The sequence below is a fragment of the Puma concolor genome, chromosome C2 (assembly GCF_028749965.1).
Source record: "Puma concolor isolate L17-30 chromosome C2, mPumCon1.1.hap2, whole genome shotgun sequence".
Lineage (NCBI taxonomy): Eukaryota > Metazoa > Chordata > Mammalia > Carnivora > Felidae > Puma > Puma concolor.
In genome coordinates, this window is record NC_141675.1 from 51739206 (window position 1) to 51757897 (window position 18692).

The 18692-nt window shown below is 40.4% G+C and overlaps 1 protein-coding gene across 10 annotated transcripts in view; it reads right to left on the bottom strand.

The window, feature by feature from the left end:
* The window catches only part of VEPH1 (ventricular zone expressed PH domain containing 1), a 327919-nt gene that overhangs the window by 131860 nt on the left and 177367 nt on the right, over positions 1 to 18692 (bottom strand). For all 10 annotated transcript variants that reach the window (XM_086674592.1, XM_086674591.1, XM_086674590.1 and 7 more), the window contains one exon: positions 11931 to 12151. In XM_086674592.1, coding sequence (XP_086530718.1) covers positions 11931 to 12151 — 221 coding nt within the window. The remainder of the gene's footprint in view (positions 1 to 11930; positions 12152 to 18692) is intronic.

Genomic DNA, 18692 nt, shown 5'->3' on the forward strand with positions numbered 1-18692 from the left:
AATTTGAATTCCAGAGCAGCAACAAATATTTTTTTAAGTACAGGTATACCTCTAGTGGGGCATACTAAAAGTGTATTCTACTATACTAAAATGATTATACTTATACTAAAAAATTATTTGTTCTTTATCTGAAATTCAACTGGGCGTCCTATTTGTTAAATCTGGCAACCGTATCCTGGGGTAAATCCCTACTGCTTGGTGGGCAGGGACCTGTACTGTTCATCTTTGTTCTCTTGTATCTGAAATAGTACTTGACACACACACACAGGTACCTGAAATGTTTGTGGAATAAATGAACTAAGACCACCTTGGTTTCTAAAGCCAGCCTACTCTCTGCACCTCAAAAACTTCCTGAATTCCACCAGATGTCCATGAGGCACTGGCCACTTCCCCTGGCCTATAGGGGGTTGGAGGTGGGACAATGTCATTTGCTAAATATCAAATGTAGAGAAGCAGGGAGCAAGAGTAGGAGTAAAATGAGGGATTTGCAAAAGGCCAGGTAAGAAGAGTGAAGAAATAATAAAATGTCTGGGTCAGAGAAGTGATATCTTCATTTGAAGCTGGTGAACATTTCTGATAAGTGGAATTCTCACCACAAAGAGTTTCTCTCATACACAATCTTCCTTGTTTTTATGATTTGGAGATTTGCATAACACAGGAGTTAGGGGACAGGGATGGTAATGAAGAGTCACCAAAGCAGCCGAAGCCAGAAGATGGACCAAAGAGAACTTTTTGTCACTGGCCATCGATCCAACTGGGTTTTGTCATAGGATTTTGCTGTCAGGGAGTTAGGATCAGTGTTCGTTCCGATAGGTTAGAAGGTCAGGAAATGGTAGGTAGAAGTTAGAATTTATAATAAACATTCACTGCTCCTTCACTTCTTCTAGTTTTTAATTTGCTATAAAAAGACAGGAGAGAATTTGTTCAAAACCAAAACGCTTTTCTGGAGATAAACTCTGCTTTCCTCGGAGAGCAAGGAAATGCATCACAAATACAAACAACACTGGTGGAGCCATTTGTCCTGTGTGTGTTTACTTGCTGGGGGCCAGTGGGTTGGGCTCATGTAGGGGGTTGTTATTTCTCTTCCATTTGTCACTTTTAACTCCAGAGGTAACTTTACAGAAATCTTTGTCAGAGTTCTATAATCCGCTAGATATTAACTTGGCTTTAACTCAACATGCCATATTACAAGAGGCTCAGATGATTTCCAGTCTGAACAGTTTCTGGTCTTGTTGCCAAAGTAAAGTTTTTAAAAGTACCTCTAGGGATGCTCAGGGGGAGGCCTAATTACCCCCCTCTTGTGTGAGCTGGATTTCCCTTGGAAACAAATTAGCCCTTGGGCAGCTAGCTCACTGCTCTCACTGTACCTCAAGATGGGACTATGAAGCTGGCAGAGGTGGAGAGACTGGCAGCTGCACTTCCTGGATCCTTAAGTCAAAGGAAAGTAGTATTAATTAATGTTTGACAATCTTGGCTTGTGATCCCATGTCCAGATTATGTACTCCTGCAAAGTTAATTCTGTTAGAGGAGAAGTAGAAGAACATAATGGATCAAATCCACATTGGAGTCCTAAATTCTTAGGATGTTATGTTCTTTACTCTTTAGCAATTTCTTGGCTCATCGGTCATCATAAGAATGACAGAGAATCCCCCAGCACCACAGTGCTGTCATCTGTTTTGGGACTATAATAGGTAACAGTTCTGGAACAGTCACACTCAAATACTAAGGGAAAGGACGGTGGTAAGTCTAGGTCTTGGTACCCAATTTGGCCTCTGACTGAATGGGCAAGAGCAGAGTCCACTAGGTGCCTGGTTATATGGGAGCCAGTCGTGCCAATGATACAACTTTGCCTAAAATGAAATGATTCCACGGTTTATTTCATTCACACAAGACTTTTTAAAGGGTTCTCAAAAGGAGATGGTTGTGGGGAAATGAACTGAACATAGCCTTACAGGGAAGGTTCACGACTCCAATCTCCTGTTTATTAGTGATGTGGCAAATCTTTTTAGAAGTCTAAGTCTCATTCTTGTCATATAAAGATGGAATTAGTGACAGAGCATCATCAGATTGCTGAAAGCATTATACATTGGATTTGACAGTGTTGCCCATACAGAATGGGCATGAAAAAATCAAATGGTAAAACCCTGGGTGGCTGCTGCCCAGTGTGGACACGTGACACCAGAGGAAGGCAGCTTGTGTAGGTGATACCAAACTTGGAAGATGAGTGTCTCCTGCTCAGAGCCAGGGGGACTATACGATGCTTTTACTTCTGTAGTATCCTAAAGGATAGTTGCCCTTGCTACTGAGATGCAGAAGTAGTTTAAAAACAAAACAAAACAAAACAACAACAACAACAACAAAACCCTCTGTGCTGTAAGTATAAATTCTGAGCAATTGTAGACAGAAAGTTCCCAATATTTAGAATAAAAGTTAAAAGCCCTCATATGAGGAAGTGGCTTCTCTAATGCAGATGTTCAGGCATTTATTTGCTCACTTTTCTTTCAGCCAGGATGAGAGAGAATGGGATATGGAAAGAGCATGAGCCAAAAATGCAAAGCCCCTGTGATTCCGAGGTAAAGGTACCTTGTCAGTTTTGCCACTGACTGGTGGTTCAGATGTGCCTTAACTCTTTAGTCAGGAGTCCTGAGACTAGAACGGGCAGGTCAGATGAATAGCAGCCTTAACAGAAGACAGCTGGATCTTAACGAATTGGCATCTGAATGTGGCCCAAGTCACAAAAGCACTCTGTTAAGTATAAAGGAATATAAAAATGTAGAGTAGTAATGTCATTAGAATGCTTTGAATCAAGGGTAAGAACTGTAAAAACAACATGCTCCTTTTTTTCTGGGCTAACATTACTGTCTAGGGATGAGAGCAGGTAAAAGGATTAAAGAGAGGTTATCTACCATGAAAATGAAATCACAGGAGAAGAAAAAAAGTTGATACACTGTCACTTGCCAGCTTTTGACACTGGAAGAACAAAATAATGGTTGTTTTCCTTCTTGATACATCCTATCATAGTTTCCACCCCAAATATGATATCTTACCCCATTTTTAATAGGTAGAAATGTATAGCTACCTAGAAATGGGAGAGGAGGGTAAAGTCAGTCAAAACACACCAATGACTGAGTTGGGGACAGAACACTACACAAAACAAAATCCTGTGATTCAATTCCTGCCAACCTATATCAAAGTCTAGCCAACAGCCTTCAACCTAATAAAAAGTCCACCTTTTGCCTGATGGTAAAGCTGAACATCATTAAGAACTATTTTTCTTAGGCTGAGCTATCCCACAATCGTCGATCTCAATCATCGCTGAAGTGTTGTGTTCATTCTCTCTCATTTATTAGATGTCTTTCTTTAAGTCCCAAAGGAAAGTTTGGAGAGCAAAATATTAGTCACTGAAGAGAGTTCTAAGCTCTGCCTGGGTTTAGCTACATCGAGGATCTAATGCAATGCTTTTCAAATGACCTGTGGAACAGAACCAGCTTTTTGCTTTTTTAATTTTCATATGTCAGAGAGCAATATTTTTGTGAAATATGATAAAAATAAATGACCAGAGAAATAAAGCGAATAAGACAAAGAACTGAGTATAAGCCCACTGATCATCCGTTTGGATATTGCAGCAATGTCAAATTGCTAAACTCTTATTTTCAGTTTCTGCAATAACCTCATCACAGGCTAGTAAAAATGTTTGCAGACTGGTGTTGGTTCATGAGCTACACTTTTAGTAGCTCTGGTATAAGGGACATGTTAAACGAAAGCACCTACTATAGTGCCCACCTGGAAGAGAGTACTGATGCCAATAGTTAACATTTACTGAGGGCTTTCTATGCATGAGCCACTCACTGTTCAGGTCTGCTACATGTATTACTTCTTACATAATCCAGTGGGTCAAATCCTGCTACTTCCTCCATTTACAGATGGAGAAGCTTAGGCACAGAGAAGTTCAGTAACTTACTGAAGGTCAACTAGTAAACCCAGCACAAAGTATCTGCTTCCAGACTGCACCCACTCACATGGCTTTCCCACCTGCCTCTCTGTAGGTGTTTGGTTCAGGCTGCATCTGAATCTACCCCAGGGATAAGTAATACATATAATGGCATTGGTGATAATGCAGTAACTAGCAAGAATCATTTTACCTTCATATCTTTGAGTAAGATTCTATGGGAAACAAGACACCAGAACAGAGTTGACATACAATCACTGAGCAACCCTTCATAGTGATCTGAAAAATGACTTTTGGCATCCCCTTTAACCAAAACTGAAAAGGTGTTCAAAACTCAGGACATGTCACGCAAATAGCAACCTCAGAGTTCAATTATGATTAATATCAAAAAAGAACCAGGGACAGTTACCCCTCCTGCAAGAGGCTATAGAGGGTCAAGTCCCTCTCACCTTCTCTTCCACAAGTGCATTTTTTCCTTTTCTCCATGCTAAAGCTTTGGTGTTTCCTGTCTTTTTTGAAAGAGGAAGCCAAGCCATGGGAGCTTGATGAAAAGGTCTCTTCCTTTTTGGTGTGTCTTGTGTTTTTAAACACTTCTGTGTTATGGGCAAAAAGCCTGGATCCCCTCGCAAAGCGGCAATTGTGTTGCTCATGCTCCTTGGCAGGGCCTCGCCCCGCCTCCCTTCTCCACCCCTCTTTGTCCACACTCACGGAGCCAGCCCCTCTGGGGCCTCAAGCTCCCTGGGCTTGCTTCATTGTCTCCAAAGCTGATAATGATGTCTCCCACCTACATCTCTTGCTGATAAACGAATTCCTGAAATACCTTTACAGACCTTCACATCACCATAAATGCTGCTTTAAGGAAGGACAAATGGTGGAGTAAATGAACAACACATGGAACATAAATGGTACCACATGTCAGGCTTAATCTCCTCGGTAAGAAGAGGGGCAAAAAACTGAAGCCCTTCCTTCCCTGCACATGGAGGAGTAACAACAGCCACAGCTACTGCCACAAACAGCTGTTACAATTCACTTTTTATATGAGAGACCAGCATAGAACTCTCTAGATTGAAAAGATATATACTTGTTTTTTTCTTAAAACTCTGGTTACCTTGGTGGGGCAAAATTACATTCAGCTTTTCCTAAGCAGGGGGCAATGTTGACCAGAACATCACATGTTTTTAATTATGGTCCTGAACCTCCTCATGTATATTCCCTGAGCCAAGAGTTGCTCTCAAAGAATCAATTTCTCTTTGTATAAACATGTCTTGCCTAAAAAAGTGGGAACTCTTATAAGCATTTTTAAGACTCTATTTTCCTTCCATAGAGCAATAGGCTCTGAAAAGTAGCTCTCTCAAGTTTGGGGAAAACTAGAGAGGCACACAGAAAGCTACCTAACACTTCAGGGCAGGACTGTGGGTGCAGAAGAATGGAAAGGCAGGATGAACTGTAGCAGTTCAGAGAAGGTTACAGTGGGCAGAGGTGGGTGAGAAACATCTCATGGGGAAGTGGTACTGAATTAGAGTCTTAGAGAAGGCAAGCCTTCAAAGGGAAAAGAGGGATGGAGGGTGTTCTAGAAGATAATGATAAAAGGTGTGGGGGGGGTGTATCACTTTGGGGAGGAGTAAGCAAAAGTCACCTTTGACATTCCTTTAAAATTCTTTCAAATTATCTCTGAAGCACTGTGAGCACTGTAAATCTCGTCCACACTAACATTTGAGATCTACTGGACTAGACCAAAGGAAGAAATGAAAGGAAATTCTATGAGCCAACATCTGGGCATTTGCACTATTGCACTCCAAGAACTGCCATGGACCTAGAGGGGAGTAAGTATTGGGTAGAGAATTTTCCTTTATTCTCGCCTGCCCACAAGGTTTACTCCATTATATTTTAAGATGAAGCGTCTGTCGTTCTAATACATACTGGAAGACTTTGTTGTGAGGATTAAACAATAAAACATAGTTAAAAATCCTTAGCACAAAATCTATCATGTGGTGGGAGCTAGTTAAAGGTGTGATCAGACCTACAGATAACTGCTTTGCTGAGTTGTAAAGAACTTGGACCACTGCTTTCTGCAATTTCTGCTGTGGACCCAGTAAAAAGCCGTATTCTCAATTTCTTGGGCAATGCCTTCAGGGACTGTGTATTACATCAGGGGTAGGTTCTGATGTGACCTCCAGGATATCAAGATGGGAACTCTGCAACCTTGCTTATACAAGGTCTCACAGTTTGGAAACAGTCTTTGCAGGCCATGTTGCTTGGCTATACATTAGGGCCACAGCCTGACTCAAATCCCTGGTTCTTGCCTGTAATCCATTTCTTTGATGTTTATTGCATGAAATTTAGGATAAACCAAAACTCTGGGGCAACTCCAAGGAGGACAGATTTCCTGGAGTCATTCTCTTATAAACATAATCTGTTTTCCCTTCATTCTCCCCAACATACTGTTGTTTTTTTACCTTCCCTCCATTGTGCCATCTCTTTCCATTTATCCCAAATCAGATTTACACCCACCCATTTAGTTTTGACTATAATTTACCTTTCATTCTCCTTTCCCCCACCTCGCCAAGCTTGATTCTTAAAAACAAAGAATAAACACAAAATTTTACCACAACTACCACCATTATCACCAAAACAACAAAAGAACTTACCACCCACTTAACCAAGCCAGAGATGTTTGGGAAAGCTTTAACCACATGCTTTGTGTTAAAACTTTTCTTATAAGCAACTTTTCCTCCCCATGACTTGATGGCTTTGGCTAGGGTTTGAAAGCTGGATCTGAGGGAATTGGAAACCCCCTGACACACACGCACCCCACCTAACCCTGGGACTTGGGCTGTGTTCAGATGCCCTCCCTCCTTGTCCTCTGCTTTTCCCTGGGCCTTTTCTCGTTGCTACCCTTTCTCCCTGTCTTTTCTCATTTCTCCTATTTGACCCCCTATCCCTGATTTCTTTTCACAATTTCCACCTCTCAAAGTTTCTATCACCAACTGGGGCCTGAGCCTAAATATCTACTAAGACCACCCGGGACAAACCGTCCCCAAATCTGATGGTGCCTGATTAGAGCAGCCTCTCTGGAATCACATGCACGGGGCAAAGATGTCTTCTAGTCAAAGGACCACTTGAATGCTCAGCCAGCACACAGTTGCCAGAAGCTCACCCTCTCCTTCCCTAGATTCCCCTGGTCCTGGATGGCATATGGTTCAATGGTTAGTGGCTTCCCAGAAGGCGATTTAGGGCTCCCACAATTTCGAAAGGTATAGATCTTTTTCCTTATCTTGACATCTTCCTTTTTAATCCACAATTGCTCTTACCTCTTTCTGCTCCTCCAGAATTAGATTCAAATTCTAAATGTTTTGCTTGGCTGTCCTGTTATTTAGCTCCTATTGGTTTATTGTTTAGATATAGACATTCTTTTTAAAACATAGGAACAAAAAAAGTGCAAGTATGTTACCTGGTGCATCTAATAAAACTCACCCAGTTAATTCAGAATGATTTGGCACAAAGAAGGTGCCTGTCTACTTCAGGTTTTTATTCTCTCTAGGATGCTAATTGTTTTTCTTTTGATAATCTTGTATTTTTGGCCTGAAGTCTAAAATCTGGCCTGCTGGGCGATGTGTCAGATTTGTGAATTAGATGACATCTGTTTTGAATTTTATCATCTTTAATTTTCTTTCAAACTCTCTTCACTTATTCATTTCCCCTTTAATTGTAAAGATCAGACTTTGTTGGGTACTTTAGACAAAAGTATAGACCTTTCTTCTGTGGGGGACACAGATTAAAATTACTGAAGCTAAGTGGTCACAATGAAGGCTATTCAGGGAAAAGATGTTCAGAGAGAAGCCTTAGCAACCATCCCAGAGAGGATGAGCAGCTGATACAAAAGGCTGGCTGTCCACACCAGTGTTTTGAGGTTCCCACTGAATAATTACAGTCGAGTGGAAGACTGACAGTGAGTATTGAACATTGGCGGAGTGAATATTTTGAATTGAGAAAGGCTGAAGTACTGAGGATGGAGGTGAGTGGTGATGTTTTGATCTCGTCACATTTAATTTTTCTCTTTGTGTTTTTTTCCCCAGAAAAATAACAAAAGGAGGAGAAATAGAAATGCATTCTCATACATACAGATTCATATTTTAATAGTAAAACCTTATAATTTTCCTCCTCTGTACATATCTCCTAAACTCTTCTTTTCATGGGGAAAGTGTTTATCGCTAATTGGATTGGGCCTATTTATTTATTTTAAGTTTTATTTATTTTTGAGAGAGAGAGAGAAAGAGAGAACGAACAAGTGGGGTAGGGGCAGAGAGAGAGGGAGAGAGAATTCCAAGCAGCTTCCACACTGACACAGAGCAGAGCCTGACATGGGGCTTGAACTCATGAACTGTGAGATCATGACCTGAGCCTAAATCAAAAGTTGGATGCTTAACTCACTGAGCCACCTAGGCATCTGAGATTGGGCCTATTTATTAAGGGTCAATTTTCTTGTTAGAGTGCCCAATGTAACACTATTGTGTAACGTGTTTTTCCTTTATGTAAATATTTTTCAATATATACTCTTACAGATGCCAACTGGCCTCGTGCAGCTTTGCATTTGTAGAAGCAATAGAGAACACATAGAACACTGGCCAGAATGTGTGCCTAAGCTTTCACATCTGATACACATGTCACTCATCACTGGAAGAAGAAATAAGCAGGCTGGCTGTGCACAGAATACAAAATGGCTCCTCCAAACACCTGCTGTAGAGGCTCTCAACCAAATTTCTAAAACCACATCATGAAAATTGGCCAACGGTGACTTTGTGCTTGCATACAAATGACAAATCACCCCTTTGTGATGCAGGCCTTGGATTTCTTGGATACCGCTTTCTTTAGGCTGTTGCTAGGCAGGTCGTGAGTCTGTTAAAATGCTATTGTTTTGAATGGAATATGTATATAGTGGTAGTTCTCAACTGGAAGCGATTTTTGCCTCTCAGGGGACATTTAGCAATGTCTGGATACATTTTTGGTGCCACAACTTAGGGGGAGGACTGCTACCAGCATCTAGTGGACAGAGTCCAGGGGTGCTGACAACTATTCTATAATGCACAGGACAGCCCCATAACCAAGGATTAATTAGCTCAAATTTCAATAGAACCAAAATTAGAAACCCTGGTTTACAAGCATTTATATATTGAGCCAGGCAACAACAGATCAAAACTATGGTGTTGAGAGAAAAGGGCACTTGCAATTAGTCTTCTTTGGATGAATAGCTATTGTTGACTTTGATGGCCCTATTGGCCACATAATATCTCCGTGGGCTTTAGGGGGCTAAAAGAGCCTGCCATTTGGGCCCCCTCCTGCTCCTCTTTTCATGGTTATTAACATCATCTTCCGTATGTATGCAGTCACTCAAACTATGTATCTCTGGGTTTTATCTACTCTCCCCCTCTTCTCCTCATCCTACCTTCCTACTGGTAATCGATTCCTCATAATTCTGTGCTCTCCTCACTATAATGATTTGCCCTGACTTCTTAGGTCCTCCATTAATGATTTAGTCTAGGCTCTTTAGTTGAAAGAGCCTGTTGTTCGGGCTCCAACGATAGCATCCTGGTCACTCTCCTGCTGCTCCAGCCAAACCCATTCAGTGCTCCACATCTTGAGCCACTTCCTCATTTACCTAGTCCTTCAGTGAAGAAACATTTAAAAGGGCCTACCATCTGCTAATTACTCTGTTAGGAGCTGTGATCACTCCCTGGATAAAAATCATTCCAAGCCTCCATACTGCTTAAGGGATGAGTGCCTCACTTCCCGACACAGTGTGCAAAGCCTCTGATAATCTGCCTCTGACCTAACATTTCAGCTTACTCTCCCACCCTACCCTGATGTACTTGCTTCAACCACAATGAACCAATTACTTTTCCTTACTTTGGGTCACACACTCTTAAGCCCGTGTATCTTTGCACATGCTCTTTTCTGTATTTGGAGTAACCTTTCTACCCTTGTCTGAGAAACTCTCATTCATCCTGTGCGACTTAATCTAGTATCTAGAGAAATGCCCGGCCCATGAAGCTACTCAATAAATATGGTATGAACTTAAATTTGACCTTCTCTGTAAAACATTCTGTAATTTCCTGGCTGTTAGACAATATATCTCTCATGCTCCACAGTCTGTTGTATGCACTTCTACCAGAACCTCTTTGCATACCTGTCTACAGACCTCTTGAGGGCAGGGATGGTGTCTTATATCTCTTGGAACCTCCAGACTTTGTGCCAGGCTGGACATAAAGTGGACCCTCATGATTAAATGCTCACTATTTTGTCAAGATGCCTTCTTTTATTTTGGGAATCCTTATTTCATACTAGAAATGGTATGCATCATTTGATACCCCCAAAAAGTCACAAAAGTTGACACTAGTCTCACATTAGCCCTGTCCCTTCTCTAGAATTGAATACCTTCCAGTGTATAGGATCTGAAGTGTGAAGCTAAGGTTTGAGTCCATCCTCTATCACCTACTCACTGTGTAACCTTGGGAAGACATTTAACTCACCTGTAACCCTCTGTTTCTTCTTCTGTAAAATAGGAATAATATCTGCCTTGTGGGGGTGGTCATGAGTATCAAATGAGAGTACATACTTGAAAATTTTTTTAACTTCTAAGACATCTGTGTTCAAAGTATAGCAAGATAATAAAATAAAACCTCTTCCTCAGTCTCGCATGATCTTTATTTTTTTCCCCACAAACCTCTTGAAAGGGCCAGTTTGATGCATTGTATTCACTCTCTCCTTTCAACCCCAGCCATACCACTGGCAGCTCACTCTTCAGAATCTTCAATAATTTCCTTATGGCCAATACCCAGAGACACTCTTCTGTCCTTCCCTCACTGGACTTGACTTCAGTCTGCCTCTTCTGAGACATTCTCTTCACTGGAATCAGAGTAAGCTTCCTCAAACATGGATTTTGATAATATCCTGCCATGTACAAACCTCCACAATGATTCTTCATTAGCCTACTGAGTAATATTCAAACTCCTTAGGAAGGGGTCAGACGCAACATCATCTGGTCCCTGCTTACCACTTCACTCACATTACCTTCTAACACATATCCGAGCAATACAGAATGGCTTATGTTTCTAGAAAGTGTGTGCTCTTTCACATGCTGCCCAGAAGATTGCCTGGTGCAATCTGGTCATCTTTTAGGACTTGGCTCAAAATATCATCTCTTCTGGGAAGCCTTCCCTGATCTCAGTTTCCTATTCCTCTTCATTCCATACAGAAGTAGATATCCCTATCTCTATGGTCCCCGGACTCCTTGGCTGCATCTTGATTAAGCATAACCTTCCCACTATTCTCTTAGCCACTTAAATATTTATCTCCCCTATTAGAAAGTGAGGTTTTTAGGGGTGCCTCAGTGGCTCAGTTGGTTAAGCGTCCGACTTCGGCTCAGGTCATGATCTCATGGCTCATGAGTTCGAGCCCCTCATTGGGCTCTGTGCTGACAGCTCAGAGCCTGGAGCCTGCTTTGGATTCTGTGTCTCCCTCTCTCTCTGCCCCTCCTCTGCCCTCTCTCTCTCAAAAATAAAGAAACATTAAAAAGTTTTTTTAAAAAAAGAAAGTGAGCTTTCTCTGGGTACAAGGAATATATTTTATCTCTCTATATATGTCTAGCTTCTAACAGAGTTCCTGGTACAGAGTAAGCAATTGCTAAACACTTGTTGACTACATAAGTGAGTGTTATAAATATCATTATTTGTACTACATTCTTATTCCTTTGTCATATTTTGTTCACTTTCTAGAAAATCCTTTGTTACATTCTGGTTTTCATAAATTAAAAAAAATTCTGGCAAATGCCATAATTTATTCAGAAGTTACTCTGCATTGAGATCGTTAGTGGGTTTGGTTTTCTTTGGGAAGTTGAATGCCTACAAAAGAAACTGTTACTGCCTGTGCTATGCTTCCATGGGTTTATGACATATCCCTCAGGTACAAAGGACCTCCTGCTCACCTGCTGCTTCTGGCCTTGGTAGTTTCCAGTTGTTGGGTAAGAAGCTTGGCAATGGCAGTGAAGCTGTTGCTCATGCGGAAGATATCTCTGCTCTGAGGGCCCAGGATGGAGGAGAAAGCATCAGTGATGCTCTTAATCTCCAGCAGGAGAATATGATGAAACGAATGTTCCATGTTGGCCAGCTGACTCACCAGGAATGGCAGGCAGCTCCTGGCTCTCTCCTGCCAAGAACAATGAAGACCAGTGTACGCTGTTGGGAATGCAAACTGGTGTAGCCACAATGGAAAACAGTATGGAGGTTCCTCAAGAAATGAAAAATATAACTATCATATGGCCAGCAATCCCACTTCTGGGTATTTATCCAAAGGAAACAAAATCATTATCCCAAAGAGATTTCTGTACTCCCATGTTTAGAGTAGCATTGTTCATAATAGCCAAGACATGGAAACCACCTATGTGTCCATTAAAGGATGAATGGATAAAGAAAATGCGGTATACATACACAATGGAATACTATTCATCCATAATCATGTCATAAAAAAGAAGGAAGTTCTGCCATTTGCAACAACATGGATGAACATGAAGGGCATAATGCTGAGTGAAATAAGCCAGACAGAGAAAGACAAATCCCATGTGGTATCACCTATATGTGGGAACTAAAAAAAAAAAAAAAAAAAAAAGTTGAACTCATAGAAACAGGGACTGGAGTGGGTGGGAGAAATAGTGAGAAGTTGTTCAAAGGGTACAAACTTACTTTCAGCTATAAGTTGAATAAGGTCCGAGGATCTAACATATAACATGGTGACTGTAATTGATAATACTATATTGTATAATTGAAATTTGCTGAAAATAGAACTTAAATGTTCTCACCCCTTTCTCCAAAAAAGGTAAATATGTGTGGTGATGGATGCGTCAGTTAACTCAATGTGGGGGAAACATCTTCATGATGAATATGTATATCAAATAATCACATTGTACCTTTTAAATATCTTACAATTGTACTAGTCAAGTATACATCAAGTGAAGCTAAAGGGGAACAGAAGAACAGTGAAAAACAAAAACCTATATTTTAAAGGAAAATTACAGTCCCATGACCAGCAGATGACAATTCTATGGGGAGCTGAGAGAGCTAGCTAGAGCTAAATAATGTCTCATTCACAATGCCTCTGAACTAGCTTGAGATTTTAATTTTTTCCTTATTTTCAGGACAAACTTTTTTAAAATAAAACTTTTTTCCCCAGTATTCTTTTCTTAAAAATACATGAATAATCACATTTGCCTATCTCATCAGGTCAAAACCCCTCAACTACCAATAAAAATCTAGCCCTATCCATCTACTCTTCCCAACTTTGTGTCCTCCAGTCTCCATGTCTGTGACTCAGTAACTGCCTGCAAGGAAGAGGCTGGTCAATGGCACCCCTGATCCATCCTTCTATCAGACAATGCCAGGTATCACACCGGTGTGTAAGGTTTCCATCCTCTCCACAGGTTAGTCTCACTCATTTGTTCATTTTAAGCATCTTCCAACATGTTATGGATTCTAGGTTACTGGTCTAGTGAGTAGATTATATTATCTACGTTTAATCAAGTTAATGCTCTCAAGTAACTGAACTAGGTTCCTTCAGGGAAACGGAAGATGAAGGATCATATGAACTCAGGCATGGGTGAGTAACAAGTAAATATCTTTGCCGGTAGGTCTCCTATATCTTCACATGAGCCATGAGACACCATGATTTAATCCAACATAGCTGGAAGTTAGCCAAAAAAATTCAAAATTATCAAGGGAGTTGTTTGAACTGTACATTTATACCCAATATAAATAATGATATACAATAAATAAAGATAATTTAAAACATGACTTATTTCATCTTTAATTCCTCTTTAAAAGTCCAGTTTTAAAATGTATTTAAAAACTACTCATTATGTTAATATAGCAGAATATACATGTAATTATAAATATATGCTGGAAGTTGATGTTCAATATCCTTTAGACTGATAGGTGTACAGGTCTAAATTACTTTTCTAGCTAGGCATTCCCTTTTACCCTTTGTTCTTGCACTTGAAACCTTAATTTCTTTCCAGATGTAACTTCTGTCCTATCTCCTCCATGCAGCCATTCCTAGTGACCTCTTCTGTCTGAATTTTCACTGCATTATAGACTTTTTAAAAATCTTGTTAGTACCTGATTACATTTGATCAATTGTGTATTCATGCTTTTATTCAATCACCAGATAGGTATTGCATGCCTAAAATATGCTTGTGCTAGATTCTAGATGACAAAGGTGAATAAGAGGTAGACTCTGCCTTTGAGAGACTTGCAATCCCTCCTTCCAATTATAATTCACTAATGGTTACATACCCGAGTCAGGTCTCCTAAAGGGGCTATTTCTCAACATCAATCATCAGCCTGGCACAGAACTGAGCCTGTAGAGTCTACACCCAGAGTATAAGTCTTGATTCACTAATTTAAGCAAACCTTGTATGCCAAAATATGACTTTACAAATAAAATATGTAGTTGCAAAGGAATTTTGTGCTTTACAAGAAATATTTATTATAGAACAGATTTAAGTAGTGAAGTTCCCTAGTCCTTACTACTTAACTTGATTTTCAAAGACTGCATGTACAACTGCAGTGGAACACATCTCTTGGGGATGTGGAGTACATCTGCCAATCAATCCCTTAATAATCATTTGTTAACAACCTCTAAATCACAGTGCTCTGTCTGGGTGTGGGGGTAGAGGCTCATATTTCATGACCTGGACAGCTAACTGAAGAGACATTTATTCATTAAAGGATAAGAATATTAGATGACTAAAAAATAGAGACCATTGGAACAAGTTCCTAAAAGCCTATTTTATACTTTGGCTCATACAATTGCCAGGTTGCAGAATGACACTTAAATGCTCTTGAGTCAAATAAGTTTTTTGCAAAACATAGATGCTGTCATTCATGCGAGGTCTCCATATGTGAATTCACAGTATGCAATACATCAGAGAGACATTTTCCATTTCCTGTTTAGAGGCAAAAGCTGAGGGGTGCCTGGGTGGCTCAGTTGGTTAAGCATCTGACTTTTGATTTCAGCTAAGGTCATGATTTCATGGTTCATGGGATCAAGCCCTGTGTTGGGCTCCACACTGAGAGCACAGAACCTGCTTCAGATTCTATCTCTGCCTCGTCTCTCTAACCCCACACGCTCACATGGGGGCATGCGTGCACTCTCTTTCTCTCAAAATAAAAATAAATGAATGAATGAATGAATGAATGAATGAATAAATAAATAAATAAATAAAGGCAAAAGTTTAATGTGGGGGTACTTACCACGTGCCAGGCTCTCTTTCAGAAGCTAGGAACACATTATTCAAGGAAAAGGATAAAAACCTCTGCCATCAATGAGTCAAGCAGACAATAAAAAAATACGTGTGTAAAATATGTAATGTATTGGATGAAGAAATATGCCTTACAGAAAAATGAAGCAAGACAGGGAGGTGCAGGGAGGGAAGTCAATGTTAAATAGTGTAGGGTCGTCAGATCTCACAGAAAAGGTGACATTTGGATTCAACTAGGTTTTAGAATCTAACCCAACATTCTCAATAGCCATAGTAAACAATGACAATAAAACTTGTCCTGCATGAAACAGGAAGGTAGGAAGATAGGAGAACACAGGAGATGGGTCACTTTACTACTGAGAACATAATTTCACATTTCAGGTAGCTTCCTCATTTTCAGAATCAGATTCTTCTTCAGCATTTTTTTAAAATCATGCTGCAAATTTCATTTGCTTATCCAAGTGTCCCTATAGTTTTATTAAGGATTTTTCTCACTATGAAAATTAGCAAGCACTTGCTTTAAAGCATGTGTCTTCCCAAAGGTGAAAGTGACTATGTGGGTATTTGCTGAAATCAACACAATTCTGGATGATCTTCTGGCAGCCAAATTGAGCTGAAGGGAAAATTAATCACAATGCAGGAACAAGCAAAGTTATAACTGCTCTGGAACTAACATATGAAACCAAGCCAACCTCACATCGTTTGTTTTGAAACCTTGGAGGATGTTCATGTACCTTACAGGGGTAACAGATGGATTTTGGACTAGAAAGTGTGGTGTTAGGGTAAGAAGGGGGTGAGGAGATTCTGATTTCTTTCTGGGCTCCATGACATTTTGTCTCTAGGGAGCCAGTGACTTCATTTTTTCTGCTTTGTCTTTCTGCTGGCGGTAAGGTCAGCAGCACCTGTATGCCTTAATTGAAGGCCTGACCTCGTCCTTTCTGACAAATTATTTATTATAATAATACTAATAGCTGACCCACAGAGTATACTTCATCTAAGTGCAAAGCCTATTCTACACACTTTTTATGTGTTTATTCATGTAATCCTCCCATTAATATTCTGAAGTCAGTACTGTGATCACTGCCATTTTATAAGGAGGAAACTGAAGCACAAATACAAAGACTAACTTGCTCAAGGTCACATATGCTTTCTCTGTCTCTAAAGCTGTGTCTTCACTGGCGATACCCTCTACCCCTCCCATCAAAAAACTCAAACCCACCCACACACATATTTTTCCAATTTTTGTTTCTGTATCTTGTTCATCATCAGTTGCATGGTCCTTTTCACTTCATTATTTTTTTTATTTTCTTTAAACATTTTTTTAAACATTTATTCATTTTTGAGAGACAGACAGAGAGAGACAGAGCCTGAGCAGGGGAGGCACAGAGAGAGGAAGACGAAGCAGTCTCCAGGCTCCGAGCTGTTGGCACCGAGCCTGATGTGGGGCTTGAACTGTGAGATTACGACCTGAGCAGCTCAACCGAATGAGCCATCCAGGTGCCCCTCATTTCACTATTTTTGACTTAGCAACATAAACATTATAAATATTCTGTGAATACAAAATAGAGCAGCAGGTCTCAAACTTTGTGGTCTTAGAACTTCTTTACTCTCAAAAATCATAGAAGACCCTAACGACTTTTTGTTTATCTGAGTTATGTCTATTCATATTTGCCATTTATTACCATATATATTGAGTTAAAACTGAGGAATTAAAAAAAATGTCTGGCGACACTTTTGGCTGTCACAGCCAGGAAATGAGAAGAAAGGCTGGTAGAATGTCGTGGGTGGAGGCCAGAGATGCTGCCAAACATCCTGCAATGCACGGGACAGCCCCCTACAACCAAGAATCATCTGGCTCACCATGTCAATAGTGCCAAACCTAAGAAACCCAGAGTTAAGTGAAACCGGCTTTTCGTTGGTTTTGTTTCCCTGCAAGTGTATGGTGGTGAAGAACATAAAGTGCACTGTCTCAATTGGTGCTAAAGCATTAGCAGTTTTACCCACCATTGCTTTTGTCCTTCCAGCACAAATGTCCACACAGTGAGAAACGTCAATGATGTATGAGTGTTACTGTGAAAATAACTTTGACCTCACAGATCTCCTGAAAGGGGGTTTCGGGGACCCATGAATGCACTGAGAATTGATGTACTAGAATCAAAGATCAGCAAACTTTTTCTGTAAAGTATCTGATAGTAAATATTTTTGGATTTAGGGGTCATGCGATCTCTGTCATGGGAAAACAGCTACAGACAAGAAGTGAATGAATGGGGTATGGTTGGATTTGGCCCACAGGCAGTAATTTCTTGACCCCTGAACTAGATCATGTGCTGACAACATTGCCTTGGCCATACCATTCATTTGTATCAGTGTTATTCATTTTGTTTTTAAAGTTGCTACTACTCCTACCTCATAAAGCCCCTCTGCTGTTCTTCTTTGTCAGGATAACAGAATGCAACTCAGAAAGTGGCCAAAAATGAAAGTGTGTGTGCCTGTAATGATGATGATATTTTCCCTATATTAATAAGCACGTGCCTGCCAGGTATTCGGCATATGCTTCCTCACTTAATCCTCACAACAAATCTTGCAAAATGGGTATCAGGATAAGGATACTGATGATAAGAGGGCTAATCACTTGACCCAGGTTATACAGGTAGGAGAGTCGTAATGGCAGAGCCAAGAGAGAATCAAGATCTGCCTGATTCCAGAGTTAGAACCTTTCTGCTTTGCGTGGACTAGAAAAGATGGTTTAGTACAGCCCTGCATGCTGTAACCTTTCCTCTCTTCCACCCACTACGGGCATTACCAATTGATTATAGTGTTTTCTTTGCTGAACCTGGAAGCTTCCTGAGACCTATTCTCAACACTGTCTTCCTTCACAGTGCTTCTCAGAGAAGCCCAGGTTGCACGTTAGAATCATCCTTTTAAAACAATTCTAATGCCCAGTAACATCCTCACCACCCATTCTTCTTTAATTTTATTGTAATGGGGGGAGTCCGGGCACAGGACTTTTTTAAACCTCCCAAATAATTCTAAAGTGCAGCCAGGGTTGAGATTCACTAGTCTGTATAGAGTCACAAATTTCTGGAAAGTTGAGCATTTGCTGGTTTAGGAAATATGTATTAAATCCTAAAATCCACACTTTCTCTCCTTTATCCTTTATCAATGTACAAAAGACTAATGGAAAAGAATATATTCAGCTGCCTGAATGAAAATATTTTATTTCTTGGGCATCTGCTTTTTTATTGGGTCAAATCATTCTACTTCTTCACATCTCAACTCTGAAGTCTCCACACACCCAAAAGAGATACAAGGGCCATAGAAATGTAAATCAAATGAACTTATTGTTAATGCTTTCTCAATGAAGCTTTGCCAGGGAGGCCTCAGGTTTTCCTCAGGAACCCTCAGAAGCATGAGTGGGGCCAGTGGTGCTTAATA